The sequence below is a fragment of the Eumetopias jubatus genome, unplaced genomic scaffold (assembly GCF_037043125.1).
Source record: "Eumetopias jubatus isolate StellerSeaLion01/CBP00866 unplaced genomic scaffold, mEumJub1_p1.0 scaffold_15, whole genome shotgun sequence".
Lineage (NCBI taxonomy): Eukaryota > Metazoa > Chordata > Mammalia > Carnivora > Otariidae > Eumetopias > Eumetopias jubatus.
In genome coordinates this window covers 75,669,400-75,694,676 of record NW_028274821.1, presented here as the reverse complement: position 1 = coordinate 75,694,676, position 25,277 = coordinate 75,669,400, and the positions used below count along the sequence as shown (strand labels likewise).

The 25,277-nt window shown below is 47.6% G+C and overlaps 2 protein-coding genes and 1 pseudogene across 3 annotated transcripts in view; 2 read left to right on the top strand and 1 right to left on the bottom strand.

Annotated features, from left to right (window-relative positions):
• Nucleotides 1–300: 300 nt before the first annotated feature.
• TMEM268 (transmembrane protein 268) overlaps nucleotides 301–25,277 on the bottom strand; it is a 43,427-nt gene continuing 18,450 nt past the window's right edge. The window contains exon 8 of one of the 2 annotated variants that reach the window (XM_088018949.1): nucleotides 301–2,226. In XM_088018949.1, coding sequence (XP_087875075.1) covers nucleotides 2,185–2,226 — 42 coding nt within the window. In that variant the 3' untranslated portion in view covers nucleotides 301–2,184. Of the gene's footprint in view, nucleotides 2,227–20,860; nucleotides 23,609–25,277 lie in introns of those variants that run through there. The other variant, XM_028107684.2, reaches the window with a different exon arrangement.
• TEX48 (testis expressed 48) lies at nucleotides 3,845–6,999 on the top strand. The gene is made up of 3 exons (XM_088018950.1): nucleotides 3,845–4,115; nucleotides 5,350–5,481; nucleotides 6,586–6,999. The coding sequence occupies exons 1-3, from the start codon at nucleotides 3,884–3,886 to the stop codon at nucleotides 6,687–6,689; spliced, it is 468 nt and encodes a 155-aa protein (XP_087875076.1). The 5' UTR covers nucleotides 3,845–3,883; the 3' UTR covers nucleotides 6,690–6,999.
• On the top strand, nucleotides 17,872–18,523 carry LOC114212692 (ubiquitin-conjugating enzyme E2 N pseudogene; annotated as a pseudogene).

Genomic DNA, 25,277 nt, shown 5'->3' with positions numbered 1-25,277 from the left:
CGTCCAATACCATGTGAGATGACACAGTCCGCTGCGGGGGGGGGGGGGGGCTATATACATGGAACAGTCCAAGGATTCGTCATACAGAATAGTCCCGGTTCTAGTTGGCATTGAAGAGTCTGATTTCCACCTAAGAAACGAATCATGTCAACAAGCAGTACTGTCTGTCTATATTTATCAACAATTCCCCTTGAGAGTTTAGAGGAAGGGTAGGAATGTGTTGAGTGCTAAGATCTCCTCAGAGTGGCATCACTGGACAGATTTGAGACAAGAGTTCTTTTTTTTTTTAAAGCTTTTATTTATTCATCTGACAGAAACAGAGACAGCGAGAGCAGGAACACAAGCAGGAGTGGGAGAGGGAGAAGCAGGCTTCCCCCCGAGGAGGGAGCCCGATGTGAGCCTCGATCCCAGAACCCTGGAATCATGACCTGAGCTGAAGGCAGACACTTAACCGACTGAGCCACCCAGGTGCCCAAGACAAGAGTTCTTCCAATGGTTTTTTTTTTTTAAGATTTTATTTATTTATTTGACAGAGAGAGAGACAGCGAGAGAGGGAACACAAGCAGGGGGAGCGGGAGAGGGAGAAGCAGGCTTCCCGCTGAGCAGGGAGCCCGATGCTGGGCTCGATCCCAGGACCCCGGGATCATGACCTGAGCCGAAGGCAGATGCTTAAAGACTGAGCCACCCAGGTGCCCCTTCCAGTGGTTTCCTGCTCACAGTAAACACAAGTGCCTTATCAACAGGCTCCACATTCTTTATGGACAGAGGAGTTTTGGTTCTGTTTTTATTTCAGGAGCCACTTGTTTTTTCCAAGGGGCCGTTTCTGGTTAATTTTGGAGAACTCTTTGAAAATGATCAGGAGATCTAAGTTGGCATTTCCCATTCCAATTTATTTTATCTAAGTTCCCTATTTTAGGTCTGAGCCCTTCTCAGAGAAGGAAAGGCTCCCTTTACTTAAGCTGTTGGTCTGCCCTAGCATTTCTTTGAAAGTGTCCTGAAGTCTATTAAATCTCCCAGTAATTCATCGTGACTTTGTTTGCCATTTTGAATCTTTGCTCAATCTACCCATAAGAGAAGGACACTTGAAATAGTTTTATATGGTACATTTCCTATTTTTCTTCTCAAGCCCACTTTTTTGAATTATGTGTAAGTGGGTTATTCAAATCTTCTGGCCTTTTCCATCCTGCTGCTCTTAAACATTTTTCCCCCTCATTGAAGGTCAACCATTAAGTGAAGGGATTGGTACAGATGCGATGGTCAATAAGAGTGAGAATAACTAACAAAATCCTGAGTTTAATACAGCCACTTTCTGCCATTCTGAAATTTGGGATGATTCTAAATCTTTGCCCTCAACTCCACTGTTACCCAGGGTTTGAATTCAACCTCTCTGGACCCACCTCCTGGTACAGGAGTTTTAGGGGGATATTGTGCAATGTTGATTGTTCTTTTCTACAGAAATGAAGGGAGTTTATTTAGGTAGTCATGGGAAGGAATAGAAAGAGTGTAAGTGGGTGGTAACGATAAAGCCGGGTGGAGAGAGAAAAAGAGATGTAAAGAAAGTAGGTTTCAGAAGGTTTGAGTAGGAGTACTTTTTTTTTTTCTTTCGGAGGCCAGAACATGCCAATCAAAGAAGCTCTCTCTACTGAGTATCTGCTGTTTTTGTCTTCTCTTTTTTCTAGAGTCCCTCTGAAATCCCTTACTATTGACATTAAATGTTTGCCATAGTGACCATAATTCCAAGTCATCTGGTGAAACATTTCCATTTATTAATATAAGCACACACATGAAGGGACACGTAGTAAGGGTGTATATATGAAGCAGGAGTTTTTCCAGGAAGAGGTAGCAACTTTAATGTAGATGAGACCATGACAAACAGAAGAGAATACACCACAGTTGACCACAGTTATGCGTGGTATCTTGAATTCCATGGCCTAAGAGAGCCTCAACAAGGCCATCTGATCAGTAACCTGGAAATCACTCACTCCAGAATATGGGCTGAGGAAAGTGACCTTTCACTAAGTTAACAAGACAGAACAGGTGCTCATGAAGGTTTGGAGGGACCCAAGGCAGAATTTCAGCAATTACCTTTATACACATTGATCACCACCTAGCAGACCTCCCACCGATAGTCCTCAGGGCTGACCTGTGGTGAGAGCTTGTCAGACCTATGCTTCCACTCCTTCCTTAGGAAACACTTCCTTCTACATTCAACATATGCGAGGCAATCTAGAACAAAGCAAAATCCCATGAGGCAGGAATTTACATGAGGGAAATTGAAACTAAAGCAAGCAACAGAATAAGCATATTAATGGCAAGCAATTTGCTAAATGGTGCATCTCCAAAACAAAAGAACTCATTGCCTTATATAAATTTCCACCTTCTTTCCTAAGAAGATACGGTAAGTTCATTAGAGAGCTCAAGGAAATACGTCAGAGCTCAAATCACGTCAAAAAACTCATTTGGCAAAAAATCCCAAAGACTGTTGGAGATGGGGGCTCACTGGACCCACGGAGGACCCCTTGGGTCCAAGGATCCCGCAAAATGGGGACATTCATATGTGTTTAGTCTGCTGAATGTATCTGGCCACAGCACAGAAATTTTGCTATTATCAAAGAGCGTATGTGCCAGAAGTTAAAGATTTTGTATTAATATAAGAAGTCATGGGTAAAAGAAACAAAGATCAGTTAGGAGGCTATTGTTCTAATTCAGGCAAGAGAGGCAAACAGGTGGCTGGGACCAGGGGAGAGCAATAGAGAAAATGAGAAGCAAGTGCCCATGAGTGAGGCAGCTCACATAGTGAATTGGGTCTTGTGAGGGACATCAGCCAATACCATGATAAGAATTTCCTAAAAGGGGGTCTTGCCACAGAAAGGGGAGTGCGAACAGGACGTATCCAGAGACAAAGAAGTTTGGGACTAAAAGTTTTATAATTCTGGACCATCAGAACCAGAAAGATCCTTGAAGACACCATCTAGCCTAACTCCCTCTTATTATTGATGAGGCTCCTGAGACACAGAGATCCACATGGACACTTACCCGAAGCCAGTCAGCAAGTTGGTGGCAGAACCAGGACCTAAACTCCCAAGACTGTGCTTCGTTGCCATGTTCCCCTGGGACCTGGATCAGCTGGAATATCTTGGAGCCAACAAACCACATGAAGGCAAGGGAAAGGGAATGGAATGACCATGGGGCATTTATTGGGTGCCAAGCACCACAGGGGTGACTTTTCATATACTTAACCCTTTATTTCTACAAATAGGCACTTCATTCCCACTTTCCCCATGAAAAGAGTGAGGTTCAAGAAGGTTAAGGCATCTACCCAAGAATATGTGCCTAGAAATGGGGCAGAGCATGTTTGTACGCATTTTGGCATGAGCCGGGATTGTGCGGTCAGGGGATTCCATCTAGAGTGTAAGCACAGGTAAAGGACTAGCGTTTTTTATCCACAGTCTTGTGTTTACTTAGGAAACAGTCCTGCTCAGGGAACTGGGCTCAAAGTCAAGATCAGCTGATTCAACAAGGCGCCCCTGCAGGCAAAGCTGGCAGAATAAAGGTTTCAACTCCTCTCCATGGGTGAGAAAATTCTGTATAGAATGGGAAAAAATGGCTTTAAGAGAAGGCAACCTAGGGGCGCCTGGGTGGCTCAGTTGGTTAAGCGACTGCCTTCAGCTCAGGTCATGATCCTGGAGTCCCGGGATCGAGTCCCACATCGGGCTCCCTGCTCAGCAGGGAGTCTGCTTCTCCCTCTGACCCTCTTCCCTCTCGTGCTCTCTATCTCTCATTCTCTCTCTCTCAAATAAATAAATAAAATCTTTAAAAAAAAAAAAAAAAAAGAGAAGGCAACCTAGACAGAAGGGCCTGGGTCTGCTGGCCATGGGGAGCTATGAAAGATTTGGGAGCGGGGAAGGCTATTCTCTCTTGGGAGAGGCTGACCCTGTATGACACCCCTCACAGTGAATTTCCAATGGCCCCCATTCCTTTACCTCCTCCAGCAGCCCACCAAAGCCTGGCCTCGAAGATCTTCTGTTTATGCTGCAGAGACTGTGAAGAGCCCTGTGCCGTGGATGACTCCAAGGTCCCCAGTCAAACCCAAGAGCCTCAGCCATCGACCTGCAGTAGGTCCCAGACAAGAACGCCCCGCCTGGCCTCTCTCGACCTCATTGTGTTCATCCCTCTTCTGCTGAGATATCCTCAGATTTCCTTCAGCTTTTGAGTGGCAATTCCAGCCTAACATCAGGTGGGGCTTCTAACCCAAACTGGTAAACAATAGGCAGGGAGTCCATGGAAGTGGCTGGCACGGTCCCCTTAGGCGAGATGGAGCAGTTCAACAGCAGGAGAAAAACTCCCATGGCAGATTTTGCCAGAAATCCACCGTGAGGGTTTTTCAAATCTCCCCCGAGAAATAATTTCACAATAAAAACCCAGAGCCTTACAAACGTCAATCCTTTTTCCCAAGATAATAACCATGATAGTGACTGAGCCCCTATTACATGCAAGGCACTGTCTAGGCATTAGGGACCCGCCGTGATCAGGTGAGTCCCCCACTGTTTCAGAGCGGACACAGGAGAACAGCGATATGATTTGATCCCTACAATAACCCTAAGAAGGGGACATGATTACCCAAAATGGATGTGTCATTTTGCAGCTCTGAAAACAGGCATGGGAGGGGAGCGATTTGCTGCAGTTACACATCTAGTAAAGGACAGAGCTATTTGTTACAGGATACAGCTCAGTCGGCTGCTATACTTTTAAAAATTTAGAAGTCTATAAAAACAAAGTCTGATATACAACCACATTCACCATAACGGTATTTATGCAGTGAAAATAATCTAATCCCCCCAAAAAGAATATTGGTTAAATGACTCTTGAATTACCTGCAAAATAGAATATTATATAACCATTATTTCTTAAAATTTAGTGACCTGAGAAAAATGTTTCTGATATATCATATATGAAAAAAAGTACAATGTATACATGACATATAGGGTATAATGGGCCCTGTAAAATATGCGTAAGAAAAGACGGGGACTGTGATCACATCTGAAGGGATGGGTGTTTGGGGCATTTCTATTTCTACTTCATACTCTTCAATATTTCGCAGCTTTTCTGTAATGGACATGCACTCACATTTATAAGCAGAGAAAAAGGTAAACTTTATGTTTTGGAAAAAATATATGTATTTTGAACCCAGCATGTGCGTATGAGTGGGAACACTCAGAAGACCGGAGGAGGGAGACCCAGGTGGGCCCCACCCCATAATCACCACCACCGGCCCGCATGCAACACACCTTCACTTCTGTCACCTCTCCTGAGCCTCCCCACCTGACAGTGTGGAATTATCACTACCAGGCTTGCAGAAGGAGGAGGTGGCCAGCAAGAACTCCAATGTAGATGCTAACGAAGCCTCCCGCTTACCTTTGGGACAACCTCTCATCCACCCAGAAAAGAGAGCCTCCTCCACCAGCAACAATGAGTATGAAAGTGAGTCCCGAATTGGGGTCCCCACACTGACCAGGAACCCCCATTGTCCAGATGACTAAATTCCCCTGATATATGAGCTAAGCCAGATGGGGTGACAGGAGAGACAGGACCACTCCCACCAGGAAGCTACAGTCATATTCTAGAACATGTGGGAGCAATTCCGGGAGGCTGAAACCTGCCTGCATGACCTCCCGAGCTAGGAATTACACGAGGAGCAGCAGGTCTGGGAGCAAAGGACACATATCCAGGCTTCTCTGCTAAACTCATGTCTGCACTGGCCACTAGAGGGTAAGTCCCAGGAAGACAGCTGTGTTCCCCCAAACCCAGCCAGGTGCGTGGCAAGTCAACAATGCCAGAAGATGCTTGTGGACTAGAGTGTAGTTCAGCTAGCGGCAAAACGCCTCAGGGGCATGGAAGAAGGACAGAATCCCAGTCCAGGAAGAAGAAATGCCACAACATGACTGCGCACCGACACCACTTGGGTGACCTGGCTTAGCTCACGGCCACCCTGGGAGGCCGGCTGCTGACAGCTAAGGACCAGCCCAGCCCAGACATCTCAGAATTCCCAAAACAGCTACACCCTCCTTGCAAACAGAATCTCACACAAAGTCCAATTGCAATAAAAGAGCAAAGGTGTCCTGCTGGACTTGAATCGCGAGTAGGGCCTGGGAGCCCCAGGAGCTCTGCCCCTCCCTCCCTCATGCCTCCCAACCCCCACAGGGCTCCGTGGAACACAGTTTAAAAACCCACCTCCTGTTGTATAGAGAAGACTGAGGCCCACAGGGGGAAGGGACTTTCCAAAAGTCCACCGGGAGGTAAGGTTAGTATTAGAACCAGAATGGGCCCATTGCTCTCACTTTCCAGGCCACTGCTCTTTGCAAGTCACCTGATCATCACTGAATACACCAATGAAGTACAAACACAGAACCTATTGACATGTGTCCCTGTCACAAAGGACTTCTGAGTCCTGGCCTGGGGTCCAGGTGGCTCACCCAGTATTCCAGAATCTGATGGTGATCAGGGCTGGAGGTGACCAGAATGGTCCATCCAAGCCCAATGCAAAGGTTCCTCCCAGCGTCATCATTTCTTCCTTTCTTCTTTTAGAACGGAACACACATGTGTGCCCAAGAGGCTTTTACAAGAGAAACCTAAACTGCTACTCTCAGGATCACTGGCCATTCCAGCCGTGCCACATTGGGAGACCCTGAGCATTCTAGTCCACAGCTCCCAGGCAGGCCTCCAGGACTGCACGCTGCTAGAGGGGCTCCGGGAGGAAGGGGGCGGTGAGCAGGGGCCATGAAGACAGATTCAGAAACTCCCCCGGAGGAGAAGAAGACGTCTGAGCCACCTCTGTGCCACCAGCAAGAATCCCTTCAGCTCCTGAAAAAGCCACTGTGGGGGGAGCTGCCTCCAATTAAAGCCCTTGCTGATATCACAAGACTGTGTCTCCTCTCCCCACCCCACCCCCGCCACAACCAGGGAGTAGCTCTTCCAAATGCCTTACTGCTTCTAAATACATTGTCACGTCTAACTAAGCTAAAACAAAAAATTTAAGCCTATGGATAGCTTTTTTTGGTCTTGCAATCATCTTTTTTTTAAGATTTTATTAATTTATTAGAGAGAAAGATAACAGGAGCAGAGGGGCAGAGGGAGAAGCAGACTCCCCACTGAGCAGGGAGCCGGATTGGGGGGAGGGGGGGGCTTGATCCCAGGACCCTGGGATCATGACCGGAGCTGAATGGAAACACTTAACCCACTGAGCCACCCAGGTGCCCCCGTTTTGAAATCATCTTGAACTTACTGAAAAGTTGCAATAGGACAAAGAACTCCTATTTACCTTGCACCCAGATTCCACAATTGTTTACATCTCCCCCACATGCTCTACCCTGTCTTTTCTTTCTTCCTGTTAGTTTTTCTGAACCACGTGAGAGCGAGTGGTGCACATCAGATCCCATTACCCCTGAATACTTCAGGGTGCATTTCCTAGAAACAACGATAATATTCTCTTACATAACTTCAGGACACTTCTTGAAAACATGAAATTCAACACTGATATACTACTATCATCAATTGCCACCCCCCCCCCCCCCCGCCCAAACCTCTTCCAGCTGCTTTGTTGCCCCGTGCAGGATCGAATCCAACATCATGAGTCCCGTGTCATCGTCATGTCCCCCTCAGTGTTTTCTAATCTGGAACAATTCTGTCCCCCATGAGCTTCACATTTCTGAAGCATACAGGCATGATTGTCTAAGGCATCCCCCCAATTTGTGTTTATCTTAAGATGCCAGTTTTGCATGTTTGGCAGGAAGACCACAGAAGTGACACTGTATCCTCCCCATATCAAGGGACACCTGGTGGAGGTAGGTCCTGCCATGGGTGACATTAACTAGATCCCTTGCTTAAGGTGGGTTTTGCTGCCAGGCTTCTCCACTGCAAATGACTATCTTTCCCTTTGGAATGAATGAGTCATTTGGGGAGAGACTCTGTCAATATCCCATTGCTCATCAAACTCTCCCTCACTAGTTTTAAGTGTCTAGAACCCGCCCCCCCCCCACCCCGAGAAGAAGCTGGGCATGCTAGCATACTATTCTAAGGAGAAGAGATGCATGGGGCAGAATCGCCGAGCTGATCTGATGGGCATGGTGCAGAGCATAGCCTCATGCACAGAGGGAAGGGCCACTGGAGAGAGGATCCAGGTCCTCCCCCACTCCTCCCTGACGTTGTGGTCCAGTCAAACCCCTCTGCCCCCAACATTCCCTGGTTCCCTGGCTCTGTGACATCACAGCCTCCTCTCTGCTCTGCCGGCTTCAGGTGAGTAAGCCTCAAAGGTTAGACCTGAGAGCAGGAGGGGGTATATTTCTGTACTTAAAGGGACAGTGTGTCCACCACTCCTGGACACCTTTGCTATAGGAAGCAGACGCCACCCCTAACTTGCCTTGACTGCACCGTTTCTGTCTCTGGGCCCCAGTCTCCCCATTTGTGCTGAATGAGCCCTAAGGACTCCTCCAGCTCCAGAAGGCTTCCTGTTGGACCTGGCTGCGTCTTTCTTGGTCTGGTCCAAGTGCTGTGGGTCACTGGACACCTGAGGCTCACAGCCCAAAGGGCATAACCCAAGGGCCCTTTTCTTTGGCTCCTGTCTCCATCTAGAGGTAGGCACCGGGAGTGCAAGTAACTTCGCACCCTCCCTCCACCCAAGCAAGCGTCTCTCCTACATCACCCTCGGCCCTGTGATTAAACACTCACCACGTGCCAGACACTGGGCTAAGCACTTCACATCTTTACACCACCCAATCCTCATACAACATTCTGGGGTAGGTTTTACCATCCCCATTTTACAAATAGGAAAGCTGAGGTTCAGGGAGGCTGAATTGCTCTAAATGACACAGCAGGGTGCAGCAAGAATTACACCCCCCAAGTTATCTCAGTAATAAAACATACACTCTTAACTGCAATACTGCTCTGCCAAGCTTCAGGGAGGCCTGTTTAAAAGCCACCTGCTGTCAACTCTCCGGAGAGGAGGAGACGTTTCTGAACTTCTCTCTGCCCCTGGAAGTGCCAAGGTGAGGCCCTGAACAGCAGAGGCTCGGGTAACAGACAAAACTATGTTAAAATCCCAGCTGCTCCTCTTGGCTGTGAGACCTGAGAGGCACCTTCGTGGGGCTCAGTTCCACCATCTGAAAAGTTAAATGAGTTCAGAGATGTGAAAGACCTGCCCAAGAAGCTCAATGAAGGTCAGTGTCCCAGACACTGTGGCTCTTTCTCTTGCCCTGTTAACATCCAAGACTGAAGTCACTGGGGACAATGAGGTAAGTACAGAATCAGGATGTTTCTATCCATTTCTATGAGCAGGGAGTAAAAGGTCTGTTAGTGGAAGGGAGAGTAGGGATAATAGCGTGTATATTGTCCAACAGTCAGAGAGGGCTTTTGTGTTGACTCGGGTCCCATTGGAAGGGTACCTACTCTGTGCAAAGCCCTGTGCTCAGTGCTGGGGTCCAAAGGGGAATTGGATGCATCCCTGCCTCCTAGAGAGTGGGAATCTCTCGCTCATGTTCACTGCCATATCCCTCACCTCGTGCCTGGCACCCGTATTCCTCAATAAATATATGCAGAACAAATTTTTAGAACCACAGATTGGAGTCTAGTCTCACAACTAAGTAGGCAGTGAAAGTAGTGTCCATTCAACAAATATCTATTGAGCACTTGCTATGGCATCATGCAAAGACAGGCAATGGCCATGACCCAGGAAAGCCGGGGGGGTCTGTGGGAGCACTGGAGAGGCCCCCAATTCCTCACGGGTAGAAGAGATGGCTTCCAGGAGGGAGTAGCCCCTGAGCTGAGTCTCCGGTGGGAGGGGTGAGGGAGGTGGGGAGAAGGGCGTGTGCAAAGGCACAGTGGTGACACGCTGAGAGCAAGTTTGGGGCACTGCCGGCAGCTCCTATGGCCGGAGGGCGAGGGGCGAGGCTGGGAGGGAATGAGGCTGGCAGAGCCGGCAGGGCCACAGCACCAAGTAGTTCCAAGTAGTAGAACGGGAGCCACTGAGGGCTCGAGGCAGAGGATGACGATGGGATTGGCGCTGGAGGCTGACCGGCTTGCAGGTGAGCCAGGGACATGCGGGGGAAGCTGTGGTCATGGGGGTCCCAGCGAGGGTAGGGGGTGGAGAGTGACAGGCCATGGAGGAGATATCTATGAGGTAGGATCACAATGCCTTGATGGATGACTGAATGTGGAAGGAAGGGGAGGCAGGGGCCAGGAGGAGAGGGGTGTCCCCTTCTCTGACTCCAGACACAACGTGAATAGTGGGACCTGATCCCAGAATAGGGGACATGGGAGGAGCAAAAATATTTTTTTAGGGGGGGATAGGGGAATAAATAGGGAGAATTAAATAGGGGAGATAGGCCTAAATAGAGGGAGAAGGCCTCATGAGAAAAGGTGACGTTTACACCAAGCCACGGAGGAGGTGAGGGATGAGTTCCATGGATCTCCAGGGAAGAGCATCCCAGGCCGAATGTGCAGCTGGGACGGAGGGGAGGGGAGAGTGGGAGGAGCCAGCAGGGGAGGGGTGGGTGAAAGTAGTGCTGAGATTATCAATTTTTTACAGGGGAGGCCCAGAGAAGGACTTCGGCTTTGATTCTACATGATACGGCACGGGGAGACTCTGAGCTAAGGTGCAACATGACATGACTTGATATCCTAAGAGGATTTTGCCTTGTTAACACTAATGAAGACCAGTGCAGAAGAAGCAGTCAGGAGGCCATTGCAATGACCCAGGTGAGACAGGGTGGTGGCCAGGAGAGGTGGGAAGCCAGTGCCCAAGGGGGAGGCCCTGGAGTGAACCAAAATGTGCAGGGAGTGAATACAGCCGCCATGATGAAAACTCCCCAGAGTGGGGCTTTGGCCACAGGGAAAGGGAAATGAAAACAGGAGAGGGCCAGAGGCCAAGAAGAGAGAAAGAAGTTTGGGAATAAGACAAGGACGTACGACCTTGGGTCATCAGAGCTTGGAAGTATCCTTGGAGAAATGGTGCAGCCAACCCCTGCCTGTTTAATGGGAGCCTAGGCCCAGAGACAGACATGGATAAGCCCAAAGCCACACAGCAAATCAGTGGCAGAGCCAGGACTTGAACCAGCAAAGTTGAGCTGTGTTATCAGCTGATGTGCTGATTCAACAAGGCACCCCTACAGGTAAAGACTGGCAGAGTAGAGGCTGCAAGTCCTTTCCACGGGTAAGACAACTGTGGACAGGAGAGGAAGGCCTGGTCAGATGTAGGCCCACATAGATGGGCCTGGGCGTGCTGGCCACAGGGAGCTACAGGAGGTATGGGCGGGGAAGGGGCATGATACCTTGGGAGAGGCTGGCCCTGTGTGACCCAGTGCTTAAATAACAATGGGCTTCTGGGATTGGGGCTGCAGAGCCAGATGCCCCAATGCCCTTTCCTCTTCCCACAGCCCACCAAGACATGGCGTCAAAGATCTTCTGTTGTTGCTGCCCAGCCAGCGAGGGGTCCTCTGCCACTGCTGTCTCACGTAGTCCCAGGATATCCCAGCAGCATCAGCCGCGGTCCTTCAGTAGGTCCTGGAGTGGATGTGTGGTCGCTGGCAAGAACACTGGGGTTCCCTCTCTGGGTTTCGGTCTCCCCGGCCACCCCCCGCTGGGACACATCAGATTTCTTTCAGTCTTTGGGGGGTTTGGGACTAGTTACCCAAGCCCGTAATAGTGCAGCCTAATGATAATTTATTAGACATATTAGTTAAGATCACTGATGTTAGTCCTATATACTAGTTAAATTCTGCCTCAGCCACTTCCTGAACTTGAGCATGTCACTGAACCTCTCTCTCTGAGCTTCAGCATCCTTCTTTACAAACTGGGGATCATGATAGTACATTACCTACCTCTCAGGTTGTTGGGAGGGTGAGATGAGGCAACCTATAGACATGCCTAGAATATGGCTCCACATGGAGAAGGCACTCAGCAGACGCTGAGTGTACGTGTTCTGGTCAGGACCAGCAAAGCTATGCTGATGTAACAAGTAAACTACAAAGTCTCGCTTGCTTAACCCAGTTTGGGGTGTTTTTAGCTCAAGCAAGCAGACCTTTTTTTTTTAAAGCCATCAATAACATGAGCAGTCCCCACGTGGGCTGTGACCAAGACTGTTTATCCATGTGTAATTCAAAGCCTTTACCGAGAATCAACATTTTCCTTCACTCTTTCAGATCTGAACACAGATTCTCGCAAGAATGGTTTCCAAAAGAGATACGCACACCATCCCGCCAACAACTGGATACTGAACGGATGCACTCTTGGGAGGCCCTGAGCATTCTAGTCGGCAGCGCCCATGCTGTGTGGCTGCTGGAGCAGCTCCTCCAGGAGGAAGGGGGCGGTGAGCAGGAGGCTATGAAGATAGATTCAGAAACTCCCCTGGAGGAGGAGGAGATGTCTGAGCCACCCCTGTGCCACCAGCAAGAGTCACGCCAGCCACTGCGGGAGGGGCTGCATCCAATTAAAGTCTCTGGTTGCATCACAGGACGGTGTCCCTCCTTCTTTCCCTTCCCCTGGTCCTGCTTCTGAGATTCCTTTGAATGTGGAGCAATTAGAACCTGGCATCTCTTGTAAAGAAATGTGGTTTAATCATTCTCAAACACTCTCAGTCACTCCTAACCAGCCTAACGAGGAAGTGCTTCGGAGAGGCCGGTGAGTGTAATGGATGGCTCTAAGTGGATGCTGTTAATAAACATCTAGAGCTTGAGGGCACAATTCTCATCTGCTGTGAGACTCCATTTGGGGCTCAGGGCCATCGTGAACAGTGGGGCAGGTTGCGCACAACTCTGCAACGATCCAGCAGCCCTAGGGTAATGCAACACACCGCCGGTGCAGAGGTACCGCGATGCTTGCGAAACACAGCGCATACGCTGGAGACCCTGCGTGGCTCCACCTTTAGCCAGTGAACCAGGCACGGGAGCCTATCACCTCAACATAATAGGACAATTTGGGGGGAGTAAAAGAATTGGAAGCACGTGGCAACCAACATGGGGGTTTGGGGAAGGCTTCCTGGAAGAGACAGTTGCTTGAGTTTTCTGGGTGTTGAAAGGAAACTCACCAGGCAAACAGGAGGGGTATGGTATTCCCGAAGGGGGAACGAAATCAACGAAGTTGGAAGACAGAGGCACAACGTGGTATGGGTGTGAAGGTAGCGAACTTCCATGTTTGGAATGACTAAAGTGAAAACTTATAGAAGGCTCTGAAGGTTACACCAAAGGCAGTGGCAGAGCTGAACCTTGAACCCAGGAAGCCTGATTCCAGAGTTGACACTCTTAACCAACCAGTTATGCTGCCCTTCACAATGACGGGAGAGTGACATCCAGTTAATGCTCTTGGCTCCCAAATGGGCTGTGCATTGCCTGCACTTCAAACAGGGAGCTGGGCCCTTGAAATCTTTTTCCTTTGGCAACTGGTGCAATGTTAAGCCTTGTCAGTAGGAGGCACTGGAGACACTTGAGGAAGAAGGGTCTTTCCCTCCTGGTTCCAGTGCACTCATCTTAGCAGGCTCCTGCAGTCCACGCAGTTCCTCCAATCATCTGGTTTTGGCAGTGCACACGGCTTCCCAAGCACCCAGTTCCTGCTGTGCAGAAGCTTCTCTAACATCAACCTCCTGCAGTGGAGACAACTTTCCAGCACCCAGATCCTGTGTGGTGGTTAGTAGTACTTAGCAGTGAACAGCTTCTCCCAGTGCCCACCAACAAACTGGGAAGTACCTCCATCTCTCTATGATAGCTTTCCCTGGTACCTTCAAGTGCAGATTTCTAGAACATTCTATCAACACAGCAGCTCAGAGATTTCTCTGCATCCAGGAAGCCATAGCTATGCTATGTCCTTCCCTACAAGGTCCAGATTTCACCTGGGGACAGGGTGTGGAGGGAACTTCCCTTGGGGGCTCGCTCTCCACCCAAGGGGTGGTAGCTAGCTGTTCCTTCCATGGGCCCATGGGCTTTTCTATATTCTTTGGCATCTCTTCTTACTTACCAATCCATTATGCAACTTCCCTGTTACACTTAATCATTCTTTCTATCAAACTTCCCATATTCGAATGACCGTGTAGTTTTTGCCTTCTGATGGGACCCCGACTGACACAAACACCTCAGGAGAGGCGGCCAGGGTGGTTAGCCACAAGAGGAGCCCCGGGACGGAGAGGAGAGCCCCGAGTTACAGTAGATTTCTCAGGCAAAGCTGGCCAGTTCCTAACTCAGAAGCATACAGAGAAGAAGGTTCTGGGAAAGGAGGTTCTTGACTTCTGCCACGCAGAGAACTGAGAAGGGAGGTGGGCTTGAGGTCAGGTTGACAACACACAGAAGATCATTTCACCTTGCGCTAGGTCAAGCTGCAGGAGCCTAGGGGATGTCTAGGGGGCCACCACTTGAAGGAGGTTGGAAATACATAGCTGGAAAGGATAAAAGAACAATGGTTGGAAGGAAGCAAGAGGGCTTGCTAATTGCATATGCCTTATCAGTTCAGTAGGCTCAAGCACCTCTTCCACTCAGGGGAAGACACCCCGGGAGCATCGGTCAGGTGGAGAGAAAGTATGTTCCCCTGGGGCCCCTTTGTCCTCCATCCTTCTCTCCTACCAGTTGTCACACTGCACGCCCGGGACCCACCCTCTGACCCAGCTTCTTCTCATCCTATGCATTCCTCCCCACCTGCCATGCAAGGGCCCACCTTCCTTCCCCAGAGAGCCCCCATGTTCCCGAGGTGCTGGAACGGTGGCCTGCAGCAGGTGCTCCTGAAATGTCACTTCCTGCTCTGATCATTTAGAAGCCTCTCCACAGAGGGATGAGCAATCTATCCCAACCCTACTCTTCTCAGAAGCAAAAGTAAATCCACTCTAAAGGATTATCCAGAGTCTTGTATATCTCTTCAATTGTTCACTTTTTAAAAGGAGTCTAGCACTCAATCAAAAGATACCAAGAACACCAGAAGATAAGAGAGACCAACTGACCGAAAAGCAAAAGAAACGCATCTCACAGAAGAACCAGAAACTGGAGTCAGCAAACATGCACTTTAACATATTGAAGAAAACAGGCGACGAGGTGGGTAATTTCATCTGAACACTGTAACCTGTATTAAAAAGTTAATTAAACATCTTAGGACTGGATCCCAGGCGAGCTGAAATGAAGAACTCAATCGAAAGGATTAACCACCTATCGTTAACACAGAGCAAGGCAGGAGGAATGAAGCAGAACGGAGCAGTAGAAAACGTTCAGACTGAATCATGAAGAACCAAAACCATGGGAAATGCAGAGCCATCGAGATGCAGAGAAAAGTTGTTCGACACATGGCATGAGAGCCTCAGAGGGAGATGAGAAAGAACAGGGGAGAAGCTATGATGGAAGAAGCTGTGTCAGGGATCCCGGATGTGTCGGGGAGCCCAAGCAGGAGAAGCTAAAGGAAGCTACACCTGGATGCACACACCACGCCCGCCAAAGCCCCCAGCAGATCAGAACAGCAACAGACAGAGAGCTGACTTTGCAAATGCAAACAAAGCAAGCCAAGGACATCTTCCAAAGTTGATGTGGTCTTGAGTTTTTTTTTTGACATCTTCCAAAGTTGGTGTGGTTGTGGGTTGTTTTTTGGTTTTTGGGTTTTTTTTTTTTTTTTTTTTGACATCTTCCAAAGTTGGTGTGGTCGTGGGGGTTTTTTTGACATCTTCCAAATTGTTATTTATTTTTATTTTTTTTTATTTTTTTAGAATGAGAGACAGAGAGCATGAGAGGGAAGAGGGTCAGAGGGAGAAGCAGACCCCCTGCTGAGCAGGTAGCCCGATGCGGGACTCAATCCCGGGACTCCAGGATCATGACCTGAGCCGAAGGCAGTCGCTTAACCAACTGAGCCACCCAGGCGCCCAACATCTTCCAAATTTTTAAAGAAAATAGCTGTAGTGCCCTAGAATTCTTGATGCACCAAAAATATAGAGGCTTTTCGGCAAACAAAAACTCCCATCTGTCAGCCAAGAGTCTGTATGGGTAGGAAAATGCCAAAGGTAGTTCTAAATGTACTGCATACTCTCCTGGACTGAAGAAAAATTCCAAAGGTAGTTCCAGGAAAAGGAGAATAATCATGGATAAATGTGTGGAAATGCAGGAAGAAACAAAAAGAAAAAGGTAACAGATAAAGAGTAATAAAAAGTAAACATGGGGATAAATCTAAGTGCTGGTTATATAATAATGTCTGTTGTGGTTTAAGACAGAGAATTGAGGGGCGCCTGGGTGGCTCAGTTGGGCGTCTGCCTTCAGCTCTGGTCATGATCCCAGGGTCCTGGGATGGAGCCCCGCATCGGGCTCCCTGCTCGGTGGGGACTCTGCTTTTCCCTCTCCTCTGCTCCTCTATCCCTCACCCACTTCTGCTCTCTCTCTCTCTCTCTCTCTCTCAAATAAATAAAATCTTAAAAAAAAAAAAAAAGCAGAGAATTCTTTTTAATCCCACATGTCCACAGGAAGGGCTCCTTAAATATACAAACACAGACAAATTGAAAGTAAAAGATGAACAAATATATACTGTGTAATTAATCCAAAGAAAGCTAATGTGTCAGACAGAGTAGATTTTAAGGCAATAATCTAATAGAGATAAGGAGGGACATTTCATAAAGATGAAAGGGCCAAGCCATTGGGAGCTTTTACCAATCCTAAATTTGTCTGCATGTGTATGACAACAGAGTGAAACTTGTCAGCAGTGACTAAGAGAGGGCGCCTGGGTGGCTCAGTTGGTTAAGCGACTGCCTTCGGCTCAGGTCATGATCCTGGAGTCCCGGGATCCAGTCCCGCATCGGGCTCCCTGCTCGGCGGGGAGTCTGCTTCTCCCTCTGACCCTCCCCCCATCATGCTCTCTCTCTCTCAAATAAATAAATCTTTTAAAAAAAAAAAGTGAACTAAGAGATACGTTCACACAAAAACTTATACGTAATTGTTCTCAGCAGCATTATTCACAGAAGCCAAAAAGTGGAAACCCAGCTGAAGAAGGATAAACAAAATGGGATATATCCATGTAATGGAATATCATTCAGGAATAATAAGGAATTAATAATTAATCATAAGGAAAATGATACATGCTATAACATGGAGGAATCTTGAAAACATTTTGTTACTACTAGAAAAGCTTGACATAAAAGGACATATACTGTATGTTTCCATTTATAGGAAATGTCCAGAAGGGGAAAATCCAGAGATAGAAAGCAGATCAGCAGTTGTCAGGGCTGGGGGGGCGGGGGGGGGCAGAGCGACTGCTAATGGGTATGGGGTTTTGGGGGGAGGCATGGGGAAGGTGATGAAAATGTTCTAGAATAAAATAGTTGTCATGGGGGCGCCTGGGTGGCTCAGTTGGTTAAGCGACTGCCTTCGGCTCAGGTCATGATCCTGGAGTCCCGGGATCGAGTCCCGCGTTGGGCTCCCTGCTCGGCGGGGAGTCTGCTTCTCCCTCTGACCCTCTTCCCTCTTGTGCTCTCTATCTCTCATTCTCTCTCTCTCAAATAAATAAATAAAAAATCTTAAAAAAAAATAGTTGTCATGGTCATGCAATCCTGTGAATATACTGAAAACCACTGAACTGTATACTTTAAAACGATGAGTTTTGGGGGGCGCCTGGGTGGCTCAGTCAGTTAAGCATCAGACTCTTGGTTTGGGCTCAGATCATGACTTCACGGTCATGAAATCAAGCCCCAAAAGGTTCAGCATGGAGTCTGCTTGGGCTACTTTCCCTCTGCCCCTCACTCATGTGCGTGCGCATGCTCTCTCTCTCTCTGCTGGAAAAAAAAAAATCTTTAAAACAGTGAGTTCTGGGACTTCCACTCGTGCGCGAGGCAAGCGGAGCCAGAGTCGAGACCAGAGGCCAAACTCGGGATCTGACAAGATGGCCGGGCTGCCCCACAGGATTATCAAGGAAACCCAGCGTTTGCTGGCAGAACCAGTTCCTGGCATTAAAGCAGAACCAGATGAGAGCAACGCCCATTATTTTCATGTGGTCATTGCTGGGCCCCAGGATTCCCCCTTCGAGGGAGGGACTTTTAAGCTTGAACTATTCCTACCAGAAGAATACCTGATGGCAGCCCCTAAAGTACATTTCATGACCAAAATTTATCATCCTAATGTAGACAAGTTGGGAAGAATATGTTTAGATATTTTGAAAGCTAAGTGGTCCCCAGCACTGCAGATCCACACAGTTCTGCTATCGATCCAGGCTTTGTTAAGTGCTCCCAATCCAGATGATCCATTAGCAAATGATGTAGCGGAGCAGTGGAAGACCAACGAAGCCCAAGCCATAGAAACAGCTAGAGCATGGACTAGGCTATATGCCATGAATAATATTTAAAATCGATCTGATCATCAAGTTCTCCTGTCCTCCTGTTCTGCCAAGACTTCTTCCTTTTTTGTTTGCATTTAATGGACACAGTCTTAGAAACATTACAGAATAAAAGCCCAGACATCTTCAGTCCTTTGGTGATTAAATGCACATTAGCAAACCTATGTCTTGTCCTGATTCACTGTTGTAAAGCATGAGCGGAGGCTAGAAGTACCATCCGGATTGTTGTGAAACGTTTAAAAGCAGTGGCCCTTCTCTGCTTTTATTCATTTCCCCCATCATGGTTTGAGTACAAAGCACTGTGAATGAAGGTAGTTGTCAGGGTTAGCTGCAGTGGTGTGGGTGTTTTTATTACTTTTTTTGAGGGGGAGAGGTAGTTTTATTTTAACTTTATGGGCTCCTTTCCCCCTTTTTATGGTGATCTAATTGCATTGGTTAAAAGCAGCTAACCAGTTCTTTAGAATATGCTCTCTAGCCAAGTCTAACTTTATTTAGATGCTGTAGATGGACAAGCTTGATTGTTTGAACCAAAATGGGAACATTAAACAAACATCACAGCCCTCACTAATAACATTGTGACTTGCTGTCAAGTGTGGAATCCTTCCTTCAAGAAAAAGCTTGTGACCATTTTGTATGGCTTGTCTGGAAACTTCTGTAAATCTTATGTTTTAGTAAAATATTTTTTGTTATTCTACTTTGCCTTTGTACAGTTTATTTTACTGTGTTTATTTCATTTTCCCAATGTGACAATCGTATTTAAAAATTAAAACTGATGGAACATTCTCTTTTGGTCTTCACCATCTGACAAGTTGATCCGGCAGGAGGTGGATTCTGCCAGTTTCTTTTCCCTGAGGCAAACTTGTGTTAAGATGTCACTGATCGGAGTATTTATAAGCTGGCCCTCAGCATGCATAAAGCATTGGTATTTGATATTTTTTTTACCTCCTAGAAATTTGAATAAATGTGTTTGTGTTGTCTGATTAGATGATAAGTGTCTTGCCATGATGTTTGAAACTTACTGTACAGGAGAGTCACAGCAAAGCGGCAGTTGTGACTGACTGTGTAGGACTCACATGTTGTGCCACATCTGTTTGTGTCTGGCATTTGGGATATGACCTTTTTCTTAGTTCTTGTCTGGAAACTTCATGTGTAACCACTGGTATGTGCTACTAGGAAACACCAATCTGATAATCATTTGGGGTTGCTGAGCTGTTTATGAGGCTTCCTTATAGACCTGATGAGCAGATCTCAAGCAGCCAGCTTGCGTTTAAGTGTCATCTGAAAGGTTTCTTCCTTTGAGAGTATCAGATCCTCAGTTAATGACTCTTTCATCCTTCAGTATTTGCTGTGGGAGCTCCTATTGTTTGATATTCAGTAATTTTTTTTCTGCATTGACAGAGTTCCTCCCCTCAAAAAACCGTTCTTTCCCACCCTTCTCCATATCGAATTCCCTATCCTTGTTCTTTGTAAGTCATCAGTGTAGCCAGTCCTGAGTATGTAAATGTTAACCCGCAGGTTGGAACCTTTGTCTCTCGCAATTTAAGGTAATGGATATTGTAGCCCGTCTGAATTTCCCCCACTCTTGATTCTCATAACTTCTGGAGTTTCTTCAGAATGTGGTGTATTTTACTGTGCTCCTATGTAAGATGAAGAATTATCTATTAAAATTACATTTTCAACATAAAAAAACAGTGAGTTTTATGCTATGTGAATTACATCCATCTCAGTTTTTTAAAACAATGTAAAAAAAAAAAATGTGTCAGAAGTAAAAGGCAAGGGGCGCCTGCCTGGGTGGCTCAGTCATTAAGCGTCTGCCTTTGGCTCAGGTCGTGATCCCAGGGTCCTGGGATCGAGCCCCACATCAGGCTCCCTGCTCCGTGGGAAGCCTGCTTCTCCCTCTCCCACTCCCCCTGCTTGTGTTCCTCTCTCGTTGTGTCTCTGTCAAATAAATTTTTAAAAAGAAAAAGAAGAAGTAAAAGGCAAAACAGAAAATCTACAATCGTACTTGGAGATTTTCCTCCCTCAGTCACTGATAGCACAAACAACCTGAAATGGGTAAGGATGCGGATTTGAGCAACGCAGGTCTGAACGGGCACTAACAGACACGGGGAGCCAAAAGCATGCAGCAGCGGCACAGAAATTCGGTCACTGATGGAGCCCTGACTTTGGACCATACTATGGCCCAGACCTTGTACTTCCCATGCAACACCTCAGTTAATCCCCCTATCCTCACACCCTCCCTTATGGGTGAAGAAATGAAGGTACAGGAGGAATAGAGAGGGTGAGCATGTGGCCCAAAGTCACCAGCTTGCTGCTACCTCCCGGTACTGAATTTCAGAGAGACTGGACTAGAAGCTTTATTCACATAAACACATCCCACGGTGCTGGAGTAACTGAGGTCTTATGCAGACTGAATAAACATTAACTGTTGATGATCTACTACATCAATAAATATATATATATATATCCTGGGCACCTGCAGTATATAAGACATAGTGAGAGATTAAAAAATAATAATAATAAAATAAAATAAAATATATATATATACATATAGCAACAATTTATTGTGCTCTTACTCAAGCTTGCAACTCAAAGTTGCAAGTACTTTACATTTCATCTTCACAATACCTGCCAAGGAGGTACTCTTATCCTCATTCCACACGTGAGGAGTCACACCCAAGGATGGGAAGGACGCTGCTCCAAAGAGCAGAACCTGGATCCGAGTCAGTCTAGGAGCCAAGCTCTGAGTCACACCCTCCGCTCCCCTATCAAGACACCACCTCCGTGCCTGTCCTTGGCACACAGCCTTCAAGCAGAGCGTGTCCACTGATGGGTTCTGATCCTCACACAACCCTGGGAGGCAGGCAAGGCAGAGATCACAGGATTTTCTAAATGGGGAAACCAAGGGGCAGATGCAAAGGAAGTACCTGGGGGCACACCTGAGTGTTCTACCCACCACTTAAACCACCAGAAACTTGGAGAGGAAAAGGCAGGAAAGAAGCCTCCCAGGAGGGTCCCGTAAGTCAGCCTTGAAATGCAGAAACAGCTGTTCCGTCATTTAACAGACACATTTTTATTCTCTTACGAGACTTACCAGGGTTTTATGGGTGGATGACAAAGACGGGCTTCTACAGATCCTGTCCCCAGCCCACATATCCTCTGCAGCAGGGGAGAAGGACAGCGACTGCCTCCACGAGTTACTCTTACTGAGCATAGCTGCCCTCGGAGAAATCTCTAAAGAGAAATGTCTACAATGGCCATTTCCGAGGGTGGGTCTATGTCCACAATTTCTCTTCTCTGGCTCAGAGAAAGAAAACGGTCAGACTGGTCTCTTACACAGCAAGTCACCCACACAATTACCTTTCATGTTCACCAGATCCATTTACAAAGGAGTAAACCGGCCCTCGGACAGGGTAAGTGACGTAAGCCAACGGTCATGCTTCTAGGAAGCTTCTCACCTGGGATGAGTATCCAGGTCTCCTGCTCGCTAGGCCTGTGTTCTGTCCAAAGGCCCATCAGGTCTGGGACACCTTGGTCATGCAAGGCTAGAGGACTCTCTACATGTAGATAAAAACATAACAGGCCAAGGGCTAGACTGGAACAGAAAAAGCCAGAACTTTGGCTTTGGAAGGGCAATTAAGAATCATCCAACCTGTCCACTATATATCCTTTTATATAACGATGAGTAAACTGAGGACTGGCTGAAAGTTGCATAGCCAGAAATGTCAGTCAGGACCAGAACCCAGATCTGTGCCAACTTCATCATTCAACCGAGTAGAGAGCACAATCTGCAAATGTTACTATGGAGATGACAAAGCACTCAATCCACTGGATTTTTTTTTTTTCTTAGCAGGTCCAGGCCATGCACAAAAATTATAAGGTGGGCTCTTTGTCCTTCAGGAGCTTAGTCTAGCTCGAAAAATACACATGTGCGTAGGAAAACAGAATAACATAAAACCTCAACAAAGGCAGCAGCTACATTAAGAATTTAAAGGAGGCAGAGAAGGAGGGCATGTCCTATGTTGAAAGGCTTCGTGAAGGAGGGGTAAGTAAAGCTGGGCTTTGAAGCATGCACAGGAGTTCAACGGATGCAACGGAATAGGTATGTTAGTCCAGGAAAGAGTTTCAATTTAGCAAGAAGTTCTGTGGGAGATGAAGCCAAAACCACAGATGAGGGCTGGGTCCTGGAGGTTGGGGAGCCTTTGCATGCCAGGGCAGGTCTTTTGGATTTGGGCCTATGGAATAATTGGTCTTCAAACTTGCTCAGGAGCAGAGAACCTGGAAGCCCCCGAGCTCTTCATGGAACGCCATGAGTGACAGATTATGCTTCATTCCAGGACAGTGTTAGTGTCAGAAAACACAGGACTGTGGCTCCAGGCCTGAAGGAGAACACCACAACCACAAGCATGCATGCCTTTAAACAAAAGACATCCACAAATCAGAATCGATCTTTTCCAAAGAGTTCCATCATCAGTTACATGCTGTTGGTTTCTTTCTTCTGCCCCCTGGAAGTGTGTGTGCTAGCAAACAACATGGGGCCATTGTTTTTCATAAAATAAAGGGCAGGAGAAACTTGAAAGTGGAGAACATTCTGAGAACTGACTTCTTCCCTTCAGATTAGGAATTCTAGAGGACCAAGGTAATGCTACAGAGAGCAGAGTCCTCTCCAAGGCTCAGTTTCCCCATCTGACATGAAGTAGCTAAGGATGGGAGCATCATCGGAGACCAAGCTTTGGACACATGGTTGGCCCAGTAGGGTCCTCTTCACATTTCCTGGGCTCTCCAAACAATGAAAGCATGGGAGAGTGGCCTTCCATCCGTGCCCCTGGTTCTAGGCAGCACAGAGTAGTCTGGAGTGGGACCAGCTTGGCTACCAGCAGCTTCTGAAAAGGTCAGGGGTCAGCATGGGATGTCAACAGGCATTTCTGTGCAGAGTCCGGGAGTGAGCACGATACCACCCCTGCCACTGACATGACTGACACTCTTCAGCGTGTTCCTAGATGCTTCTCTCCTCACCTAGGGGCTCGCCTGCAGCCAGCGGGGGCGCCAAGCCTTCCCGATGTCTCACCTTCAGTCTTGCAGGAAGCTGGGTGCCTTCCTCCCTAGGTCACCTGGCCAGGAAGGGGCAGCACCCAGTGCCCAGGATATGGGCTTCTATGAGCTGGCAGGGGCAGGGAAACCTTGCAGAGTCTGTGTGTCGTGTCCCCATTGCCTGGGGGAGCTGCGAGGTCACCAGGAGCCGGATGTAGTAACCACCAAATACCGCCAGCAGGTGCTGGGCCATTTCCTGGAAGAGGCAGGGGAGCAGAGTGAGGGCCACCCAGAAGCAGCTCATGCACGATGGGAAAGCCAAGTGGTCCTCACAGCCCTGGACCAGCAGAGATGCTCACTGGGAAGAACCCTGCCAGGCCCTCACCTGGGGCTCCTGGGAGACGCCTGGACTGGTCTGGACCCCCAGCTCCGCTACTCACCCCATGGGGATGCCGGCAGCCTCAGCTTCCCCACCTCCAAGGTGGGTCACCTAACTGCTCAGAGGCAATAAGAATAACCACAAAAAAGCCATGGAGCCTCAGAGTTCTAGAGAAGTGACCACTGATTTATACCAACCAATCTCACGCGCACTGTTTCCAGCTCCAAATGACCGCGAGACTATAAAGTGCATGGGGTCAAGGTAACGCACTTGATGTTAGTCATTAGTAAATGGGGGTGGGGTGAGGGGATCATTCCCATGCTGGCAGTATCCTTCAAATTCATACCAGGCACCTGCTGGATTTCTTGAGACAAGTACTCCTACCAGACTAAGAGTTTCTTTTAAAAAGTAGATTTATCACAAGAAAGACAAATAGTGTATATATGAGTTTACTTATCTGAAGCAGGTAGTAGTAAATTCAGAGACAGAAATGTGCTTTCCAGGGGCTGGGGGAAGAGGAAAAGGGGGAAGTTCGTGTTTTGTGGGTATGGAGTTTCAGTTTGGGAAGATGAAAAGGTTCTGGAGATGTTTCATGCTGATGGTCGCACAACAATGCAAATGTACTTACGGCCCCTGAATCATACATTTAGAAATGGTTATGGTGGCAAATTTTCCACTATATATTTTTTACTGTAATGAAAAAAAAATTTTAACAGTAAAAAAAAAAAGAATTTAAAAAATTGGATTGAAGGTGCGCTTGGGTGGCTCAGTCATTAAGCGTCTGCCTTCGGCTCAGGTCATGATCCCAGAGTCCTGGGATCGAGCCCCACCCGCATCAGGCTCCCTGCTCAGCGGGAAGCCTGCTTCTCCCTCTCCCACTCCCCCTGCTTGTGTTCCCTCTCTCGCTGTGTCTCTGTCAAATGAATAAATAAAATCTTTAAAAAAAATTATAAATAAAAAAAATTGGATTTAATGCAAGCTCTTATTAACACATTTGATCTCTTAAGTTCTATTTGTTGGACGGGCAGTTGGGATCCCAGAGGAAATGCTTGGTCCCGTCGGCGTGACACTGAGCATTTTTCAGTCTGTGTCCAGGTGAATGTAATAAAGTAAAATAAAGTAAAATAAAGGTGTGGGTCACATCAGGCTGTTCACATGGGGGGGGGGCGGTCAGTGATTGAAAAGAGGCTTCCGAATCAAAGGGCCTGAGTGGGCATTTCTGCCGGGCACCCTATGACAGACCCTGACAAGTCACTTCCCCTTGCTGAGCCCTTTTCTTCAACAGTAAAAGAGAGAAAATCACAGCACCTATCTGGTCTAGCTGGAGGGAGGATTAAAGGAACTATTCGATAGAAAGTCCCCCACCTCGTGCTCAGTGTCACCAACATCATCATCATTATCATAATTCTAGAAAGCAGAAACTCCACCTAGCTCTGTAGGGTTGGTGCTTCCTTTGAGTCACCCTTGGTGCTAGAAAAATACTGAAAACCTCAAGTAGTCTACTACTCCCTAACTCAGATTTATCTCCTGGCCAATCTACTCTAAA

Excerpts from the sequence above, each read along its gene's own strand:
- TEX48 (XM_088018950.1), top strand. The coding sequence starts at position 3,884 with ATGAAAGATTTGGGAGCGGGGAAGGCTATTCTCTCTTGGGAGAGGCTG. Across the intron at positions 4,116-5,349 it reads GCCTCAGCCATCGACCTGCA|GCTTGCAGAAGGAGGAGGTG; the intron begins GTAGGTCCCAGA and ends TATCACTACCAG. Across the intron at positions 5,482-6,585 it reads CAGCAACAATGAGTATGAAA|AACGGAACACACATGTGTGC; the intron begins GTGAGTCCCGAA and ends TTCTTCTTTTAG.